The following is a 22,692-nucleotide window of genomic DNA, read 5'->3' as shown; positions in this document are numbered from 1 at the left end:
TATGGAGCGAAGGAAATAGGCAACGTTTCGGGCCGAAACCCTCCTTCAGACTGATCGGGGGCAGGGGTGGGCGGGGACAAGAAAGGAAAAAGGAGGAGGAGCCCGAAGGCTGGGGGATGGGAGGAGACAGCAGGGGGACTGAGGAAGGGGAGGAGACAGCAAGGACTAACAAAATTGGGAGAATTCGATGTTCATGCCCCCAGGATGCAGACTCCCCAAACGGAATATGAGGTGCTGTTCCTCCAATTTCCGGTGCTGCTCGCTGTGGCCATGGAGGAGACCCAGGACAGAGAGGTCGGAGACGGAGTGGGAGGGGGAGTGAGAGTGAAAGTTTAATGGAGATGTGCCGGGGCAAGCTTATGACACATAGGGTTGGCGGTGGTGGCCTAGAACACATTGCCAGGAGTGGTGGTGGAGGCAGATGCAATAGAGGCGTTTAAGAGGGTTTTAGATAGGCACATGGATATGCAGGGACTAGAGGAATATGGATCATGTACAGGCAGATCAACTAGGCATCATGTTGGGCACAAACATTGTGGGTTGAAGGCCCATTCCTGTACTGTGCTGTTTGATGTTCCACACAGAAAGGGCAGGCAGGACAACAACACAAGGTGGGCCTAAAGTCAGCACAATAGCCCTGAAGTACTGTTGGAGCAACGCATGGTCAGGGGCGAAACCTTTCCCGTGATGCCTCACCTTCATTTTAGCCAGGTTAGTCCCTGGGGTAACGGCAGTGTGGTTTGTAGACGCTATTTACCACAGCCACAGGTGGAGATAGAAACTAACACTCAGGGTTGGGGGAGAATAGGCCACTCAGGTGAGAAGTGATGCACTGGATGGTGCTGAGCTTCCAGAGTGTAATTGGAGTTACACCCACTTGGGTATTCCATCACCCTCCCCGCCTTGTGCCTTATAGGTGATCGAACCCATCATAAATGTTCCCGATGTTGCAGGAGTCCAGAACCAGGGGTCACACAGTTTAAGAACAAGGGGTTGGCCATTTTGGACTGAGATGAGGAAATACTTTTTCACCCAGAGAGTTGTGAGTCCGTGGAATTCTCTGCCACAGAAGGCAGTGGAGGCCAATTCACTGGATGTTTTCAACAGAGAGTTAGATAGAGCTCTAAGGGAGTCAAAGGATATGGGGAGAAAGCAGGAACGGGGTACTGATTTTGGATGATCGGCCATGATCATATTGAATGGCGGTGCTGGCTTGAAGTGCCAAATGGCCTACTCCTGCACCTATTTCCTATGTTTTCATGAATAACTTTGAATTATTGAGTCACTCAACTGCAGGATATCCAGCCTCTAATCCACCCTTCCAGCCACAGTCGGTAGTGAGAGAAACTAAACCTTTGAAGCAGTACAGCCATATCATTGACATTGTAGACTTAACCCATATGATGCCATTGCCCACGTTCCTACAGATACACACTCTGGCTTGGACCAGGTTATGTATGGCCTTAATACCTATCTGGCTGGCACAGTGGTGACCCCAAGATATTGATGAAGGGGGGTACTCAATGAAAGCGATGTCCTTGAATGCTGGGAGTAAATAGTTAGGCGTTCACTTATTGGGAAGGGCTAATGCCTGCTGCTCTTGTGGTGCATATGTTATTGTCATTCAACAGCTCAGGCCTAGCTCCTGCTTCATCTGCTGAGATGTTGCAGATGCAACCATTAGAATCAATCTCCATTGCTGACCTTACAAAGGAAGGAAGGTCACTTAATGAAGCATTTGGAGACTGTCAGGGACACTGCTCTGAGGAGCTCCAACAATTAAATCCTGGGGCTGTGATTGTAGACTTTGAAGATCCAAGTTCATATCCTTCATGTAGCCTCTGCCTTCTTTGGGTCCACATTTATGCAGGCAATACTTTGATCTGACACAAATTATGATGTACCTGAGATGTAAACAATGGCTTGTGTCTGTCTGACATCAATGGAGGTAAAATGAATGCAGTTGACTTAACGGTACACCAAATTTTTACCTTGCGTTTTCCACTACATCCAACTGGAATCTGAGTTGGCTGGCATTGGGGATGGTCTCATTGCTGATTCCCTTCATGGTCAACTCTGCCCATCCCATGAACAGGTTGGCCCATAGTGTGAAGTAGCAGAGAGCTACCCTTGCCTTTGGCTCTGTATTGTGGAGACTGGGAAAGATTGGGAGGAGGGGGTTGTGGATCTCGGGACAATTCATTCAAATGCTCTCTCGCACACAAATCCTCAACTTGCCACCTGCGGGGTATGACTTGATACTTCACACTTGGGTGTTAAGGAATTATTTTACTGCCCTCTTTCAGTTGGATTGAAAGACAATCTTACAATCTGCACCAAGCCATTCCATCTAGAGTTTGTATTTTAACCTGCAAACCAATAACCGTGGCATTTTCTTCTGTTTTCCCTCGACTGATAGTTGTGGCGTTCGATAAGATGTTGTTGCCTGGTTCGGGATGGTCTCTGGATAAGGCATGAGTTGACACACTGCATATCTTTGCACTGTTGGGGGGGGTACAGTAATGAAGTGAGGGCGTTTTGGTGGTGCAGCGGGTAGAGCTGCTGCCTCCCAGCGCCCGAGACCCGGGTTCGATCCTGACCTCAGGGTGCTGATATGTGGAGTTTGCACGTTCTTCCTGCAAAGCTACTTCTTCCAACATTCCAAAGACGTGCAGGTTTGTAGGTTAATTGGCTTCGATAAATTGCCCCGGTGTGTAGGGAGTGGATGAGAAAATGAGATAACATAGACTCGGTGGGCCGAAGGGCCTGTTTCCCAACGCTATATCTCCCAACTAAATAACCGATTGGAAGGTAGGAATAGGAATACTTTATTCTCCCATGTGATTACGCACAGTGAGATTATTTGCTTTGACACACAACTAGCAGCCACCCACAGCACTATCAAAGTTATTTTCAGGAGTATTTCTCCACTTGAGAGCTGCAATGGGGATATCCATTGAGTCTGTACTCCTCCAAAATGTACATTCCCCACTGTGCATTAAACCCCAGATCCCTGTTTACCTGTAGAAACATCAACAGGTAAATATGCGTTGAGCACACAGACTAACGGAATCAAGGGAGATGGGGGGAAAAGCAGGAACGGGGTACTGATTGGGGATGATCAGCCATGATCACATTGAATGGCGGTGCTGGCTCGAATGGCCTACACCCACACCTATTTTCTATGTTTCTAACCTGGAGCAAAGGTGGTGACTGTGTACCCTGCAGCGGAGGAGTTTCATGTTTTATCCAGAGACAGGCACAACCTGGGAATCCATGCAAAGCGGGCATCTACCTGGAATATCACAGGGAAGGTTGCATGCCTGAACCTTCGGTTGGATAACACGGGGGAAACAGGAAACAGGATACTGAACAGGCATCCGTGGTTTATACGTTAACCAGCATGGAAAAATCCGCAACCACCGGTGGTTTTAAGTTTGACTTCCAATTGAAATGCGACATGGATGCCAGTTAGTATTTTATTTGTAACACTCCTGTTGTGTTTTGTTTTCTAACTGGAAGAGACGGATGATTTTGCACTGCGGAGGGCGCTGGGCTACCTCACTGCCCTGCCCTCTCACCACCTGTGTGGAAATACAATTGGACAGAATGAGTGTTATAAAAAATTCTCCACCGACACTGTTCTGCATCCACATCACAACCGAAGGCAACACCGGAGGTTTTAGTCAAAAAAACAACTTCTCTCTCTCTCTCTCTCTGCCGAAAATTGATTTGGTTCAGTTGGGTTCGGTGTCCGATAACTGGGGTGATGTGAAGGCAGACTAACCTAAGGGGAGAACTGGCCTGGTGTTTAAAGAGTTATTGTCGGGTAACCTGATTGGAGTCGAATGTTGGACTTATAATTGCGTGCTCGATCCTGGTGAAGTCCCCCCCCCCCCCCCCCCCCCCCCCCCCCCATCTAGAGAAGAAGGCAGCTGCAGCTAATTCTCCCAACGAATTCTGCAAAGTCGCATGGCTAAGATAACTGGAGTTTTGCACTCTGCTTCTTCAATAACCCCACCCCACCTGTCCCTATTTGCCACCATGTCTGTTCTGCTCCTCCAGGGTTTTTTATAACTGTGCTTCCTATTTTCTTAGTCTCATTTCTCCACTGTGCACGCAGTTCGTATACCAAGCTTTTGTGTCCTCTCTTCACACTGACTTTCTTCTCATCTTTCCTCTCTGCTGGATCAGGAACATTATGGGGTAATATATCTGTTCTATTTCTTTGCAATACTGTCATCAGATTTGCACTGTGTTCTGTTCTTTTCTGTGTTTCTCTACCTACGCCTCTCGATTTGAATTCTCCTCGTGTATGTATCTATGTGCCATCTGATGAATGATTCTGCTGCTGCCCTGCTCAGTGCAGGGCAATCTGTTACTGTGTTAGACTGTTCCAAACCCACTGCAACTACTTCACCCTGACAACCACGGCCAATGCCCCAATGCAGACATGGCCCTTCTCCCTCAGAACAGTTGGCGTGAGAGAATGGAGCAGCTGGGCTTGTACACTCTGGAGTTTAGAAGGATGAGAGGGTTTCTCACTGAAACATATAAGATTGTTAAGGGCTTGGACACGCTAGAGGCAGGAAACATGTTCCCGATGTCGGGGGAGTCCAGAACCAGTTTAAGAATAAGGAGTAAGCCATTTAGAACAGAGACGAGGAAACACTTTTTCTCACAGAGAGTGGTGAGTCTGTGGAATTCTCTGCCTCTGGTGGAGGTGGAGGGCGGTGGAGGCAGGTTCTCTGGATGCTTTCAAGAGAGAGCTAGAAAGGGCTCTTAAAAATAGTGGAGTCAGGGGATATGGGGAGAAGGCAGGAACGGGGGGTACTGATTGGGGATGATCAGCCATGATCACATTGAATGGCGGTGCTGGCTCGAAGGGCCAAATGACCTACTCCTGCACCTATTATCTATCGTCTATTGTCATAATTGCTAACCCATTTAAAATTGTAACACTTAAGGCGGGCACAGAGGAACAGCGGTAGAGTTGCTGCCTTACAGCACTTGCAGCGCCAGAGACCTGGGTTCGGTTTCAATTGTAAAATTGACCTTAATGTGTGTCGGGTTAATATATGTGGTGATCGCCATTCGGCACAGACTTGCTGGGCCGAAGGGCCTGTTTCCGCGCTGTAGGTCTAAAGTCTAAAGCTGATGTAGAATTGATAGCCTGAAAGTCCCTCTTATATATACCGCAAGGAAATATATGGAGTAACATGAAATGTTTAGAACACAAACTGAATAAAATATGCAGGAATCCCCAGGTAAACGCAGAATGCAGCAAGGATTACAGTGCAAGACTGAAATGAATTTCTTACTGCTATATTCTTTTTATAAGAAGGCAATTTCCTTGTGCCCCTGTCCCACTTAGGAAACCTGAACGGAAACCTCTGGAGACTTTGCAACCCACCCAAGGTTTCCGTGCGGTTCCCGGAGGTTTTTGTCAGTCTCCCTACCTGCTTCCACTACCTGCAACCTCCGGCAACCACAATCAACCTCCGGGAACCGCACGGAAACCTTGAGTGGGGCGCAAAGTCTCCAGAGGTTTCCGTTCAGGTTTCCTAAGTGGGACAGGGGCATAACTGTATTTTTAATCGGTTTTGCAAAGAGCCTTCAGTCTAGAAGGATGGGGACATTCTTTAAGCAGAGGATTTCGTCAATGAAGGAAGGAGTGTCGGTGATGGAGTCTGTCCATGAGGGCAGATTGTTCCTCAAAAGCTACTACGCTTGCCCTTCATAGGGCTAAGGCATTGAGCCTCTCATCTCCTCTGACCTCAGGGTAGTCAGGCCAATGCGATTACTAACAAAAAAAGACAAAAAATAAATACTGGAGGGGCTGTGGTAAAAATATTATGTTACTACCACAGGAAACCAAGTCTTTTATTCTATTGACCAGCAATGATGACAACGGTCATGGGGAGAACTCATGGGAATGGGGTTGAGAGGGAAAGATAGATCAGCCATGATTGAATGGTGGAGGAGACTCGATGGGCAGAATGGCCGAATGCTGCTCCTGTGACTGATGAACTTATTCCAGGTGTTCGAGCCACAAAAAAAAATGAACATGTTGACTCCAAGTAAGTTGAATTTTGCTCTAGAAGTTGAGGTTGGTAGATGTATCAAGATCAGATGAACTCTTGCAAGCAGCTGCAAGACTGAGATTGCTGTCGGGGGAAATCCTTTAGAACCGAGATGAGGAGAACTTTTTTCACACAGAGAGTGGTGAATCTCTGGAACTCTCTGCCACAGAGGGTAGTTGAGGCCAGTTCATTGGCTATATTTAAGAGGGAGTTAGATGTGGCCCTTGTGGCCAAGGGGATCAGAGGGTATGGAGAGAAGGCAGGTACGGGATACTGAGTTGGATGATCAGCCATGATCATATTGAATGGCGGTGCAGGCTCGAAGGGCCGAATGGCCTACTCCTGCACCTAATTTCTATGTTTCTATGTTTCTATGTTCTGCCAAGTGCTCATGGTCTATTGTTTCCTTGCTAGTGGGAGCAAGGGGAAGGATCTGAATACCATCAAATCTCTGAGAGTCCTTCGAGTGCTGAGGCCATTGAAAACCATCAAAAGGTTGCCCAAGCTCAAGGTAACAAAGACAAACATCGCCCTTGTTTTGGGACGGAATGCTTTATTGTCACAATTATCGAGGCACAGTGAAATTCTTTGTTGTATACCCATTGTACACAAATAGCAGCCATAGGTGCTGACAGTTACAAAGTACGCTGGTTCCCCTTTTGTTGTTCCCCCCCCCCCCCCCACAATGGTCCCACCACACACCGGGTCCCCATTGTTCACCCCCCCCCCCTCAAGGCGGTCCTCCACGCTCTCATCGACCCGCGAGACTTCACCGTTGCCCTGCAAGTTGCATGTGGGAGTTACGAGTGTTGAATTCTCACATGTACCAACAACATGCCTCGCGCTGCATCAGCAACGTAGCCATGACCAGTCTCAACCCCCCCCCACGCCCTCTTCTCCCCTCTCCCATCGAGCAAAAGGTACAGAAGTGTGAAAATGCACTCCTCCAGATTCAGGGGCAGTTTCTTCCCAGCTGTTATCAAGCAACTGAACCATCTTATCACCAAAGAGCCTATAGCGGAGCAAGATAGACCACTCCTGCTAAATGCAATGGGCTGACGTGTAGTACGCAACGGAGCGGAACGTGGGCCTTTTTTTCATCCATTTCAGTAACCCGACCCGACCCGACCCGCAGTGTAATCAACGTTGCGGGGGAACAGTTTGTGTTAATAAATTAAAATTCTGAAAATGAGGAGAAGATTTTTCCCAAATAACTTTTATTTTTACGAGGATGTTTCCGTAACCGGCTTCCGTCTCCGCACTAGTATCTTTGCTCCGCTACGGGATCTTTGGTGCGGAGACGGAAGCCGGTTACGGAAATGGGGCCGAAAATTACCCATGGATCTGCCCATGACCGTACAACGTCTTTTTCGTCGAGTGGACCATCTTGCTCGCTGTAGGATCTTTGGTTATCACCAACTAGAGAGTGGCCCAGAATCTACAAACACTGTGCTCGGAGCTCATTTAACTGGGTATTTTTGCATTATTTCTTTTTATGACCTGGTTAATGTTGTTGGTGTCTTTTTCCAGGCTGTCTTTGATTGTGTGGTGAACTCTCTGAAGAATGTCCTCAACATCCTGATTGTTTACATGCTCTTCATGTTCATCTTTGCCGTGGTGGCAGTGCAGCTATTTAAGGGCAGGTTTTTCTATTGCACTGACGAATCCAAAGAGTTTGAGCGTGACTGCAGGTACTTGGTTTCATGTTTAGCCCCTATGTCTTCTACCCTGTCAGCCAGGGTCGGCCTTAAGCCAATTGGACCAATTGCTCCCAATTGTGCCCCGCGCCTAAGGGGGCCCCATGCTAGAGTCATCTACTCTCTATGTACTTGTCAGAGGTGATCTACGCATTTTGTTTGTTACTTGTAAGCTTACATGTATGCAATTTTATATTAAAATGTAGCTTAGATCTCTGGTTCATTAACTCGCAGGCACTTTTGATTACTTTACATTCTACCATAGAGATATAAAGTCTATAATAATTAAAAACAGTTTAAGAATAAGGGGTAAGCCAGTTAGAACGGAGATGAGGAAACACTTTTTCACACAGAGTTGTGAGTCTGGAATTCTCCGCCTCAGAGGGCGGTGGAGGCCGCTTCTCTGGATGCTTTCAAGAGAGAGCTAGATAGGGCTCTTAAAGATAGCGGAGTCAGGGGTCATGGGGAGAAGGCAGGAACGGGGTACTGATTGTGGATGATCAGCCATGATCACATTGAATGACAGTGCTGACTCGAAGGGGCGAATGGTCTACTCCTGCACCTATTGTCTTTTCTCTACATTGAATACTTTCTGACTTGGTTTAATGCTGCATTGAAGTCTAAAGCGTGCTTTTTGTTTCTCACTTCTCTGTTTCAGAGGGCAGTACCTGGTGTACATGAGGGAGAGTGATATTAAGGCACAGAAAAGGGAGTGGAGACGATACGAGTTTCATTACGACAATGTGCTGTGGGCTCTCCTCACCCTGTTCACTGTATCGACTGGAGAAGGCTGGCCAGAGTAGGTATCCCTGTTCAAGACCAACATGAGGCAAGAACAGTAACCTCAATGGTTCGTAGACACTAAATGCCCTCATCCACGGTACGAGTTCATTCAAGACTTCTCCCGAGTTTGCCTTGATTCGAACTCGGAGATTTACGGTAATGGCCACTCGTCGGTACTCGGGGCTCTCGTGGACATTTTTCAACATGTTGAAAATTCCTCACGAGTCTTCCCGTGCTTGCCTGCCATTAGCGAGTCTTCCCGAGTACCCGCCGTTAGCGTTACGAGCCGCTAAGGGACGTCCCCGAGCTCCGACGTACCCGCTACGTTCATTCTCCGTGCTTACCACGAGTTTGATTTTTTTTAAACTCGGGAGAGCTCTTGGAATGAACTCGTACCGTGGGACAGGGCTATAAATGCTGGAGTAACTCAGTGGGTGAGGCAGCATCTATGGAGAGAGGGAATGGGGGCGTTTCGGGCCAGGACCCTTCTTCAGGCTGAAGCAGAGTCTCACCCGCTGAGATACTCCAGCATTTTGTGTCTACCTTCGATTTTACCAGCACCTGCAGTACTTTCTTGAACTGCAATGGTTTCTTTATCGTCACCTGTACCAGGTACAGTGTAGTGGTGTCACAGTGTCACGGGACCACCGTGAGGGAGAACAATATATGATCAGTGTGTGGGGTGGGGACAAAGGACAATGGGGATCTGGTGTGGGGGAGCTGCAGTTGGGGGGGGGGGGGGGGGGGGGGAGCAGGGGGGAGAACAAAAGGAGGCAGCGTGCTCTGTAACTTTGTCAGTGCCGTGGGTGGCCACTATATCTATATGTTGGACAGAGTGGGGGAATCGAGGACCAGAGGACACAGGTTTAAGGTGAAGGGGAAAAGATTTAATAGGAATCGGAGGGGTAACTTTTTCACACAAAGGGTGTTGTGTGTATGGAACAAGCTGCCAGAGGAGGTAGTTGAGGCTCAAGATTCAAGATTCAAGATTCAATTTATTTTGTCAATTTGTCAATTTAGGAAACAATTTATTTGTTTCCTAAACGTTGGGACTATCCCAACGTTTAGGAAACAGTTAGACAGGTACATGGATAAGACAGTTTTGGAGGGATATGGAGCAAGTGGGACTAGTGTAGCTGGGATGTGTTGGCCGGTGTGGGCAAGTTGGCCGGAAGGGCCTGTTTCCACACTGTATCACTCTATGACTATAAAGTGATTGTGGATCCTCCTGTTGTCTACAGTGTGCTGAAACATTCTGTGGATGCTACCTACGAGAACCAAGGACCCAGCCCTGGTTACAGGATGGAGATGTCTATCTTCTATGTTGTCTACTTTGTGGTCTTCCCCTTCTTCTTTGTCAACATCTTCGTGGCCTTGATCATCATCACCTTTCAGGAGCAGGGAGATAAAATGATGGAGGACTACAGCCTGGAGAAAAATGAGGTACCGTCGGGTTTGCAAGCCACGGTTAGAAATTAAACGCATTAACGTAAAGGATATTGGGTGACAAATGGGACAATGTCAGAAGTGGGTGCACAGGGTGACATTTCTGTCACTTCTTGAGAACCCCTGCCGAGTGGGTGGCACGGTGGCGCAGCGGTAGAGTTGCTGCCTCACAGCGCCAGAGACCCGGGTTCGATCCTGACTACGGCTGCTGTCTGTACGGAGTTTGTACATTCGCCCCGTGACCCACGTGGGTTTTCCCAGGAGCTCCAGTTTCCTCCCACATCCCAAGACATACAGGTTTGTAGGTTAATTGACTTTAGTTACATTGTAAATTGTCCCAAGGAGTGGAGGATAGTGTTTGTGAGCATGGATCGCTGGTCGGCGCGGACTAGGTGGGCCGAAGGGCTTGTTTCCAAGCCGTATCAACCTTAACTAAACTAAAGTAAACTAAACTAATTGTACTTGGCTAATGTAGTAACTGAGTTTGTTTTTTTAGCATAATTCATCTATAACTATCTTCACCATATATAGCGTTCATAAAGCATTTCAGCAATCTACTAATTAAATTCTCCTGAATGAACAGGTTATTTTTACTCATCTAAACAAAGTTATTTTGGTTAACAGAGGTATTACCTCCCACGGTACTTCATTGAAGTGTCCACAATGGAGATATCAGGCCTAGTCCTGAAAGGTTTAGTGTGTGGGAAGGAACTGCAGATGCTGGTTTAAACCGAAAATTGCCCAACACATCACCGGTTCACCGGTTCCTCGCTCCCCTCCATTGAGTCTGTCCAAAGCAAGCGCTGTCTGCGGAGGGCGCTCAGCATCGCCAAGGACTGCTCTCACCCCAACCATGGACTGTTTACCCTCCTACCATCCGGGAGGCGCTACAGGTCTCTCCGTTGCCGAACCAGCAGGTCGAGGAACAGCTTCTTCCCGGCGGCTGTCACTCTACTCAACAACGTACCTCGGCGACTGCCAATCACCACCCTCCCCCCGGACACTTATTATTATTTATTCAAATTGTTTGCTATGTCGCTCTTCCAGGGAGATGCTAAATGCATTTCGTTGTCTCTGTACTGTACACTGACAATGACAATTAAAATTGAATCTGAATCTGAATCTGAATCTGAAGATAGACACAAAACGCAGGAGTCACTCAGCAGGTCAGGCAGCATCTCTGGAGAAAAGGAATAGGTGACGTTTCAGGTGAAGAAGGGACTCGACCAGAAACGTCACCTGTTCCTTCTCACCTGAGATGCTGCCTGACCTGCTGAGTTACTCCAGCTTTTTGTGTCTATAAACAAACATCTGCAGTTCCTTCCAACACCTACATGGGGTTAGCAGGTGTTTGCTTTAAGGCTGTTTATTGGTGTGAATGCGTGCTTTGTTCTCTTGCAGAGAGCCTGCATCGATTTTGCTATCAGTGCCAAACCCTTAACTCGACACATGCCACAGAACAAGCAGACCTTTCAGTACAAGATGTGGCAGTTTGTGGTGTCACCTCCATTCGAGTACACCATCATGGCCATGATTGCCCTCAATACTGTGGTGCTAATGATGAAGGTCAGTGCACTGAACTCTCTCCTCTTGCCCTGTGTGCTCTTTAGAACTCTCTACCTCAGGGGCTTTGCATGCTCGGTCACTGAGTACAGCCAAGGTTGAGATAGTCAGGCAGAGTGATAACTAACCCATCTTGCCGACACTGGTCAACTACACTAGTCCCACCTGCCAGCATTTGGTCCATATCCCTCTACATACACCTGTCCTAACCATATACCAGTCTAACTGTTTCTTAAACGTTGGGATAGTCCCAGCCTCAACTACCTCCTCTGGCAACTGGTTCCATACACCCACCACACCACCCTTTGTGTGAGAAAGCTATGCCTCAGATTCCTATTAAATCTTTCTCCCTTCATCTTAAACTTATGTCCTCTGGTCCTCAACGATTCGGGGATCTATAGACTTCTGGACAGTAAAGGGGCTGCCCCACTTGGCCGATTTTTTCAGCGACTGCCGGCATCATTAACTGATGTATCAGATCACCAAAATTTTGCAGCATGATGACGTATTGTTTTCTCACGTGTCGCAACATTTTTTTGTCGCCCCGGATTTTGAAATGTTCAAAATCTTTTGCCGACCCTGATATGACGCCGGCAATTGCCGAAAAAACATCACCAAGTGGGACAGGCCCTTAAGGAATTCACAAGGTCCAGGAATTGGTGGGAAAGTGGATGGGTTACGGGATCAACTGTGATCTTATTGAATGGCGGAGCAGGTACAATTGGCCCACTCCTGCTTCAGTTTCTTGAGTTCTTACCATTTGCCACAAGCAGCTACTTGAGCAGAGATCATCGCTTTCCATTCAGGAAAGAGTGGACGGTATTTGACACCAAGTCAGTTCCAGTGTTTTTGGGCAAAGCTACGTTCTATTAGATTGCAAAATTGTCTCTTCCTATTTTCTTAGAACCAAAGTATATAATTCTCTAGTGGGCATCCTCGTGACGTGAGACCAGGCAGGTTAAGTGAAATAGTTTTTATTCACAGAAACAAGACCAAAACTGGTAAAAAACCGCGTTGAAAAACACAGCTCCTGTCGCTGGGAGGAGCCCTGATAACTGACTACAAGCCCGAGAACAAACCCCCGCGGTCACGTGACCGTGCCGACCAATGACGAGGGTTCTGACTTCCCAGCCCCACCACTAGGTGCCGCTAGATTCCCTTCTTCCCCAGCCAACAATGGACCATTGTGGGCTCCACCCTTTGTTGCCGGCCTTCTCCTACCTCCGGTTCTCACCCCTTCTACTTTCAGTCTGAAGTTTGGTTCTGACCTGAAACGTCACCCACCCTTTTACTCCAGAGATGCTGCCTGACCCGCTGAGTTACTCCAGCGCTCTGTGTGTCTGTCTCCAGTTAGCATCTTGACAGGTGGGATAACACAATGTGGAATCAGTAACCAGACTCTCTTTTTCTTATTTTCTTAGTTTTCCGAGCAACCACAGTCTTACGACGATGTTCTGAAGTATCTCAATATGGTGTTCACCATTTTGTTTTCATGTGAATGTATTCTGAAGATTGTTGCCTTTGGAATTCTGGTGAGTACATGCAACGAGTCTGATATCATTGGCATTGGCCCCTGATGTTCTGTTCTCCTGATAAGGGTGAAGTAGCCCTGTATCTCTGCCGGTAACTCTCTCCACGAATGCACTATTTGCCAAAGGCAGCATTTCATCCAGGCACCAACTTGCCTGATCTCAACATCTAGGCACTATTGAGGGAGTGCAGCGTAGGTTAATTCCCGGGATTTTGGATTTTTTTAGTATTCATTCATTGTATTTTAACTTATTAAGTATTGAAGCTATCTGTGGAAATGTGTGGGTTATGTCTGTCTTGAAGCTGTTGTGGCACTGTAATTTCCTGTAAAGGATTATTAAAGGTTATTAAAAAAAAACAAACAAAAAAACTGTCATATGCTGAGAGAATGGAGCGGCTGGGCTTGTACACTCTGTAGTTTAGAAGCATGAGAGGGGATCTTATTGAAACATATAAGATTGTTAAGGGCTTGGACACGCTAGAGGCAGGAAACATGTTCCCGATGTTGGGGGAGTCCAGAATCAGGGGCCACACACAGTTTAAGAATAAGGGGTAAGCCATTTAGAACGGAGATGAGGAAACACTTTTTCTCACAGAGAGTTGTGAGTCTATGGAATTCTCTGCCTCAGAGGGTGGTGGAGGCCGGTTCTCTGGATACTTTCAAGAGAGAGCTAGATAGGGCTCTTAAAGATAGCGGAATCAGGGGATATGGGAAGAAGGCAGGAACGGGGTACTGATTGGGAATGATCAGCCATGATCACATTGAATGGCGGTGCTGGCTCGAAGGGCCGAATGGCCTGCTCCTGCACCTATTGTCTATTGTCTATATGCGTTTCCCCAATCAACATCAATGTTGTTTGGTAGTAAAGCAATTGATTAGTCATAGAGTCATGCAGCATGGATAGAGGCCCTTCAGCCCAACTTGCCCATGCTGACCAAGATCAACATTAGCCCCACTTGCCTGCATTTGGCCCAAATCTCTCTAAACCTTTCCTAAGCATTTACTTGTCCAAACGTCCAAAATATGTGGTATTTGATGGTCGGCGCGGACTCGGCGGGCCGAAGGGCCTGTTTCCGTGCTGTACCTCTGAACAAAGCTACGAGCGTGTGCTTGGTAGCGCAGCAGTGGGGCGGAAGGAGGAATCGGTGCTTGAAAACTAACCATTGCTGACGTCATTGCTTTCTGTTGTTGCTCCACAGAACTATTTTCAGGATGCTTGGAATGTATTTGATTTTGTCACCGTTTTGGGCAGTGTGACTGATATATTAGTGACGGAGTTTTGGGTAAGTGTGATCCAAAAAGCATTTAATCTGATCTACAATGCTGGCGTCTCTGCAGGAGGGGTGTACGGAGGGTTGGGGAGGGGGGGCAGCATGTAGATGATCTTTCTTGCTTCCCATCGTCCGAGTGCCTGTTGCCGAACGTGATTAAGATGCCCCCTCCCCGCCCCAGATGTAGCGAGATTTAAGTCTCTTTGATGTTACCAAGTCAGGTTATTGGTGATTCACAGATCCCAGAACTCCACCATCTGCCCCTGCTGTGTATGTAGTTCTGTTCTCATCAGTGTCTATGCATGTAATCCCAGTGGAAAAATGTGTAGAGGATGCAGCATGCTTAATCAATCAGCAGGGGGGCTCCACAGCCTAATGGTACAGCCAGGCTTCCCGGCCAGAGTGTTATAATCAGCTCAGCACAACACAAGTCCTCCCTGCTCTTCCTTGCCGCAATGCAGTTCCAGAGCTCTGGCTGTAAGGGGATAAATTCGCCCAAGGGATTTCCCGAAGGGAATATTGCATCTCCCGTGCAGAGGAGGTGGGCGAGATTCCTGGAGGTTTAGGGGACCGAGTTTCTAAGTCCTCACCCATCTGCTGCCCGCTGCAGTGGAGCTAATGTAACAGGACAAATGGACAACTCTCTCCCAATGCACCAAGGTCACTCCAGCATCTGATCATTGATCCTCAGAGAGCAGATGCCACTTACCTCTGTGGGTGCTTGTCCAGCTCGAGAAGGGTCTCAACCCGAAACGTCACCCATGCCTTCTCTCCAGAGATGCTGCCTGACCCAATGAGTTACTACAGTTTAATATAGTCTCCTACTGTGTTTACCCCTACCAAATACTCTTAGAGTACAGTTTGTAAGTCTTAGCTTGATGTCAAGGGACCGTAACTTAATGACTAAATGTTTAAGAAGGAACTGCAGATGCTGGAAAATCGATGGTAGACAAAAATGCTGGAGAAACTCAGCGGGTGAGGCAGCATCTATGGAGCGAAGGAAATAGGCAACGTTTCGGGCCAAAACCCTTCTTCAGACTTTTTCAGAGGGAGGAGGAGAATTTCTTCAAAGGAGGCATACCTTGAGGAGATTTCGCAGTGGAGTCTGAAGAAGGATTTCAGCCCAAAACGTCACCTATTTCCTTCGCTCCATAGATGCTGCCGCACCCGCTGAGTTTCTCCAGCATTTTTGTCTTCCTTCTATTTTCCAGCATTTGCAGTTCCCTCTTAAACATTTAGTCATTAAGTTAACTTAACTTAATGACAATGTGTTGCGGGGAGGAAGGGGTGAATGTTTATCATTGAGGATGATGTGTGTGTAAATGGAGTTGAAACTCCAAGTTTGGCTCTGTAAACAAGAAGGGGGGGTGTTTGCTAATTGTTTATTTCAGGTTCCCCCTTTGACAGGTACGTGTGAAAGTGGTGAACGGGAGCATATTCAGTGTTTCTGGACTTTTTTTGCTGCATGCATGATGATCCATGATCACAGTGATGGATTGGTTCCACTCCAGTACCTGGCAACAGGTGGTAACTGGACACATTGTGGGGATTAGTTCTTGCTGTGTCCACGCCTGGTTAGGGTCAAAGTGTGCCATTGAACATTAGCCCCCTGTACTATATACAGAGATCAGTGGAATGCAGGACAAGTGTGCCCACACTCTTGTGTGGGAGTCTTGCTCACTTAACTCACAGTCTTTTCTCACAGAGAGTTGTGAGTCGGTGGAGGCCGGTTCTCTGGATACTTTCAAGAGAGAGCTAGATATGGCTCTTAAAGATGGGGATATGGGGAGAAGGCAGGAACGGGGTACTGATTGGGGATGATCAGCCATGATCACATTGAATGGCGGTGCTGACCTACTCCTGCACCTATTGTCTATTGTCCTTGATGCTCAATTTGGGATCTTGCGAGTTTAATGGCCACCATTTGCATTATGTTGCCTGTAAGTTAACCCTCTTTTGTACAAATGGCAGCACCTTGCTCGAGAGTAAAATGCAAAGCCATGTACAAGGATGTGTATCCCTGCCCAATCCACACTTGTGAACCATTCCTGTGTGTCGTTATTGTATGTTGATGTAGATCATCAGCAGAGAAAGGAAGTGAGGTGCCGTTAATGATTGTCTTTTTATCTTGTTTTATCTTTTCACATGCTGTCTTTAATCTGTGCTTAAATGGCTCAACGCCTTCTGAAATAACTCATCCAATCAAAATGCACTATGAAATTCATGTGTCCATCCATGTATGCGTGCGTCTCTGTCTCCATGCCAACTAATTTTATAAACGGTTTGCAAACCTATCTCAATGCAATCCAATTCCAATCATCCATCAACAACATCTACATATAGACCACGGTTGGTTTGTGACTTTTTGAGCCTAATGCATTCACGATCTAAGTACCCTTGGCATGGCACGCACTGCTGAAATGTGAACTGCTGTTGTACCTTGCATTGTGTTTTTTAGCATGGCTTTCAGACTCCCCCAAATCACTTCCAAGGCGTTTAAGAAAGAACTGCAGATGCTGGATAAATCAAAGGTAGATAAAAATGCTGGAGAAACTCAGCGGGTGAGGCAGCATCCATCTATGGAGGGAAGGAATAGCTGAGACCCTTGTTCAGACTGCCCCCCCCCACATCAGTCTGAAGAAGGTTCTTGACCCGAAATGTCACCTATTCCTTCGCTCCATAGATGCTGCCTCACCCGCTGAGTTTGTATCAACACGCTGAGTTTTTATCGACCTGCAGAGTATTTTTTATCTACCTTCCAAATCATAGAGAGTTAATTTTACCAACGCCTTAGCATAGCCTGCACAAAGCAAGACCTTAGTTTAGTTGTAGTTTAGTTACGAGACACAAGCGTGGAAACAGGCCCTTCGGCCCACCGAGGCTGCACCAACCAGCGATCCCCACTATCCCACACACACTAGGGACAATTTATATTTATGTCAAGTCAATTAACCTACAAACCTGTATGTCTTTGGAGGGTGGGAGGAAAAAGAAGATCTCGGAGAAAAGCCATGGAGGTCATGGGGAGAACTGACAAGCACCCGTAGTCGGGATGGAACCCAAGTGTGTGCCGCTGTAAGCAACTCCTCCACTGCGACACCGTGTGTGTACTGTACGCCCCGCAGTACACAGACTAGTGATCACCACGTACACTAGCGCCACCTTACACACTAGGAACAATTTACACATTTACCAAAGACAATTAACCTACAAACCTGTACGTCTTTGGACTGTGAGGGGAAACCCAAGCACCCTGAGAAAATCCGTGCAGGTCACGGGGTAGAATGTACAAACTCCGTATAGACAGCACCTGTAGTCAGGATCAAACCCGGGTCTCTGGCACAGTATGGCAGCAACTCTACCGCTGCACCACTGTGCTGCCCTCAAACTAGTTGCCTTTCATTCATTCACATGTTTGAGATGGATGGCTGTTTAAATCTTTAGAATCAAAAGCTCCTTTGGATTGTGTTTCAGCCTCTAGTTATCGGGCTTCACTTCCTGCTTTGGACTCTTCCACCGCGACTGCGTGTAAACATCTTGTGCATGTGCCTGACTGTGCTAATGCTGCCAATTTACCCTGTGAAATATCCATGTACAATGGATCAGAATCCTTCATTACGAAAAGCAATATCCCAGAACAGTCTAGTATGGGTGTCAGGGGTCATGGGGAGTAGGCAGGAGAATGTGGTAGATCAGCCATGATTGAATGGCGGAGTAGACTTGATGGGCCAAATGTCCTAATTCTGCTCCTATAACTTAAGAACATGAAGATTAATAGCTCTGACAATTTATGTGCAATTAATTTATAAGTTAAAACTGATAACAAAATTCTTCTTTGAATGAGTGTAAGTAAATAACTATGTTGAATAATGGGTTAGTACCAACTTTTAGCCTTCACGTTTAGGTTGGTTTAGAGATACAGCATGGAAACAGGCCCTTCAGCCCACCTTGTCCATGCCGACCATTCATCACCCGTACACTAGTCCAATGCTATCCAACTTAAGAATCCTATACACAAGGGGCAATTTACGAGGGGCTGATGTAACTTACAGAGTTGCACCTCTTTGGGGTGTGGGAGGAAACCGGAGCGCCCGGAGGAAACCCACGTGGTCACAGGGAGAATGTGGAGTTTGTACGGTCACTCCTTGACAACTGTTACTAAGCCAGGGCTAGATTTTGGATCTCACTGGATCTAAACCTTGCGGACCTGACTTCCGTAAATGACCTTGTGGGACGTTCCAGAGTCAGGACTAGAGCAAGCATTGAAATGATAATGTAAATCTAATGTTGGGGGGGGGCGAGACAACAGCAAGATGAAGGATTCATTGGATTTATTTTCATTTTTATTGCTCTCTGCCCTTTCTGTGTGCGGGGAGAGTGAGAGTTGGGTCATCGGCATTGATGGACAACGGCATGAGCGGAAATGCTAAATAGCTGCATGCTTTTCAAAAGAACTGCTGATTTATCCAAGCCCCAACCACCCCCAACCCCCCCCCCCCCCCCCCTCCCACCCCTCCCACCCTCCCAGCTCTGTACAAAGACAGAGTCTAGGTTGCTGCATTTTGCTCTTGCACGATAGACAAGGGAGTCTACACTTAATGATAAGAGTTGTGGTTCGATATCTACAGTGTGCTTGCCTATCTTGCTTAAGGTGCATCTTTGCTGTGTGGTAGACTCCACATTATGCCTTGCTTGTGTCAAAGAACAGTGCATTTGGTAGTGTTAAAAATATATAGATATGCAAATATTTATATATCTTTTAACACCTTAACGAGGAAACCCGTTCCTTCCCATGATTGGATGATGGCCAGACTTGTTTACCGGGAGTGTTCTCTTGAGTGGGATTCTTGACTGGTGCAAGCAGAGGGGAACGGTTCAATGCAGGCCGCCTTTAATCTCTGCTCCTCGTCTCGCCTTTTTGCAGAAAAACATCATCAACCTGAGCTTCTTGCGGCTCTTCCGCGCAGCCAGGCTCATCAAGCTGCTGAGGCAAGGCTACACCATCCGCATTTTACTGTGGACGTTCGTTCAGTCCTTCAAGGTAAGACCTGCCGCTGGCTTTGGTGCCTCACTGAGCCTTAAGGCCCTGTCCCACTTACGTGTCCGTGGCACGCAAATTACGTGACATCGCCGTCGCGTTGAGGCGCACGGGCATCGTGTGGCCGGTCCCACTGAGATGCGCGTGGGGGGGGGGTGTAGTTGTGCGCGACATCGCGCGGGGCTCCGAAATTTTTGTAGCGAACTAAATCTTCGCGGTCAAAAGACCCGTCTCGTAACTGACGGCCCAAGTGGGACAGGCCCAAGACCCTGGCACGACGCAACGTCTCACCTCCAACAACAGCAGCAGAAGCAGGCAAACGATCGCCGAACTCGGCCTGGGGCTCACGGCCGTTGTGGTCCGGGTCCGCCCCCACTTCTACTCCCAGAGCGGGGCCAAGAAATCGAAGATAGACACAAAATGCTGGAGTAACTCAGCGGGACCGGCAGCATCTCTGGAGAGAAGCAATGGGTGACGTTTCAGGTCAAGACCCTTCTTTCAGACTGAAGAGGAGCCTCGACCCGAAACATCACCCATTGCTTCTCTCCAGAGATGCTACCGGTCCTGCTGTGTTACTCCAGCATTTTGTGTCGATCTTCAAATGACGTCACGCGCTCCAGACGTGCGCATGAAGTCGCGTGCGACCTTTGCGGGACCGTCGCGCCTCAACGCGACCACAAGGTTGCGTAATTATCTTGCCAAGGACACGTAAGTGGGACAGGGGCTTTAAGATGCCCGCTTCTGTTAACAATCCAGTGCCCCTGTCAATGGTGCAGGTTTTGCAATGGTAGTTCAGTTTAGTTTAGTCTATTATTGTCACGTGCAACAAGCTACTGTGAAAAGCTTTTCTTTGTTGCATGCTATCCAGTCAGCGGAAAGACTATACTTTTTTAAAATTTCAAAATATACTTTATTCGAGAAATAAATATGCAACAATACATGATCCTTACATTCTCGGAGGCTATACATACATTCCAATACTGCTTACACAAATTATACAATTTGTATTTTTTCCCCCCCACTCATGTGGCCCACTGGCATGGAATCCCTTCACTTTATTTTGAGGGGCGTCTCCACCACGCCCTGCCCCCCATGTCCAGCCGCAGAAGGAGCCTAGACTGTGGTCCTCCCCCACCGAGCCTTGGTGTTGGCTGCACCGAGCTTCAGTGCGTCCCTCAGCATGTACTCCTGCAGTCTGCAGCGGGCCAGTCGGCAACATTCCCCAACGGGCATCTCGCTCTGCTGGGAGGTCTATACATGATTACAATCAAGCGTTCAGATACAGGATCAAGGGAATAATGTCTAGTGCAGGATAAGGTCCGGTTAAAGTAAAGTCTGGTTAAAGATAGACTGAGGGTCTCCAATGAGTTAGATGAAAGGTCAGGACCGCTCTATAGTTGGTTATAGGTCCATGAGGGGAGTTAAAACTCGATTTGAGTTCTAAACCAGGGCTGAGAGGGTCAGTGTGTGGGTCAGGTGTTGCAGTGGGACTTCAGTTTAGTTCAGTTTATATTGACACCATTTGTTTGACCAGATCTTATTCATGGACCTTGCCTCAATCCTCTTTACTCGAAGGAAATCGACCCCCAGTTTCTCCAGTCTGATCCTCTCCCTGTAATCCCTTAATCCAAATATTTTCTGATCCAGCACATGCTTCCTCAAGCCTAGTAACCTAAACTGGACTGCTGATTCCTCATTTGGATCAGCCCAGTGGTTGGGAAATATTCCACAATGTGTCCCGGTTTTTGTATTAATTGTCTCTTATTAATGAATCCGAGGATCTCACACGCCGTATTGATCACTCTCTCAACCTACCCAACCACCCTCAAGCATTAATGGACTCACCCTTCTGTCCAACATGCCCTTTGCTATCAAACCATAAAAGGGCCTGTTCCACTTACGCGACCTTTACAGGCGACTGCCGGCACATGAAAGTTGAAAATTCAGCGGTGGCCAGAAAGACGCTACGACTCTTTGGAGACCTCTCAGGACCATAGGCTGTATGGTTGTGATAGGTCTCCTAAGGTTGTGAGAGGTCTCCAAAGAATCGTAGTGTCTTTCTCTCGCCGCTGAATTTTCAACGTTGAGAATTTTGGCTACCTATGACGTGTGCCGGCAGTCGCCTGTAAACGTCGCACAAGTGGGACAGGCCCTTTATCGTCTTTCCTTTATTGCTTCTACCGAGGTGTATCATTACCTGCCTGGACGATTTTATTTTTCAGGCCTTGCCTTATGTCTGTCTATTGATCGCGATGCTGTTCTTCATTTATGCTATCATTGGAATGCAGGTGAGTCAAGGTTTCTCTTCGTAATCCGAGGGTTTGGGTAGATGGGGGAGGGAATGTCCACATTTTGGAACATTGTCCAACACTACTAATGCCCTTAGACACAAAATGCTGGACAGGCAGCATCTCTGGAGAGAAGGAATGGGTGATGTTTTGGGTCGAGACCCTTCTTCAGGCTGAAGGAGGACTTTTTCAGTCTGAAAAAGGGTCTCAACCCGAAACGCCAGCCATTCCTTCTCTCCAGAGATGCTGCCTGTCCCGCTGAGTTACTCCAACAATCTATCTTCAATTTAAACCAGCTTCTTTCCTACACCACTGATGACTGTTGTGTTAGGTTTTAACAGAATTTTACTGTGAATAGGGTGTTGTTATATATTTTAACAAAAAACTGAAAATTGCATTTAATACATAATATCAATTACCTAAACTGGAGATGAGCTGCTATTTTCATCCAATGTTTGCGACGGACATTTTAGCTAGCGCTGTGTTGTATTGGCATGGACTCAATGGGCTGAAGCATTGGCGGAAATCCTGGGGGGGAAGGGGTGTTCTCACCTGCCCCAGGACTGGCTGCAGTTCCCAGGTGGTCTCACCTGCCCCAGGACTGGCTGCAGTTCCCAGGTCACGAAAACTAATTGAAAAAAAACACACCTGCAGGCTGGATGATTTCAGGTTAAGGGCCAGATCCGGCCCATGGGCCGTAGGTTGCCAACCCCTGTCCTAGATGTCAGGCCTCATTGTATGTGTGTGTCCCCCCCCCCCCCCCCCCCCATGTTTTAAAAGCGATTTCTGCCCATGGGCTGAACGGCCTGTTTCCTTGCTGCAACTCTAAACTAAAGCTGCCAGTTAAATTGTTTGTGGATAACAACACTAGTCGACCTCTTGCAAGCTGGGACTGGCAACGTTGTCCAATGATGGGGTATAGTCCTGTGGTCACCCAGAGCTGATAAGGTAAAGCTAACCATCTAACAGCAAACTCCAACCTCACCCACTCC

The 22,692-nt window shown here is 47.5% G+C and overlaps 1 protein-coding gene across 1 annotated transcript in view; it reads left to right on the top strand.

Moving 5' to 3' along the window:
• Nucleotides 1-22,692, top strand: part of LOC129714421 (voltage-dependent P/Q-type calcium channel subunit alpha-1A-like) — a 261,546-nt gene that overhangs the window by 186,667 nt on the left and 52,187 nt on the right. The window contains exons 27-35 of the mRNA XM_055664004.1: nt 6,498-6,594; nt 7,614-7,774; nt 8,439-8,579; nt 9,805-10,006; nt 11,411-11,575; nt 12,994-13,104; nt 14,303-14,386; nt 19,299-19,415; nt 21,635-21,700. Of these exons, the coding sequence (XP_055519979.1) occupies nt 6,498-6,594; nt 7,614-7,774; nt 8,439-8,579; nt 9,805-10,006; nt 11,411-11,575; nt 12,994-13,104; nt 14,303-14,386; nt 19,299-19,415; nt 21,635-21,700 (1,144 nt within the window). The remainder of the gene's footprint in view (nt 1-6,497; nt 6,595-7,613; nt 7,775-8,438; nt 8,580-9,804; nt 10,007-11,410; nt 11,576-12,993; nt 13,105-14,302; nt 14,387-19,298; nt 19,416-21,634; nt 21,701-22,692) is intronic.

This window comes from Leucoraja erinacea, chromosome 39 (assembly GCF_028641065.1).
Source record: "Leucoraja erinacea ecotype New England chromosome 39, Leri_hhj_1, whole genome shotgun sequence".
Taxonomy (NCBI): domain Eukaryota; kingdom Metazoa; phylum Chordata; class Chondrichthyes; order Rajiformes; family Rajidae; genus Leucoraja; species Leucoraja erinaceus.
Note: the sequence above shows the minus strand (reverse complement) of the source record. Positions and strands in the feature narration are given on the sequence as shown.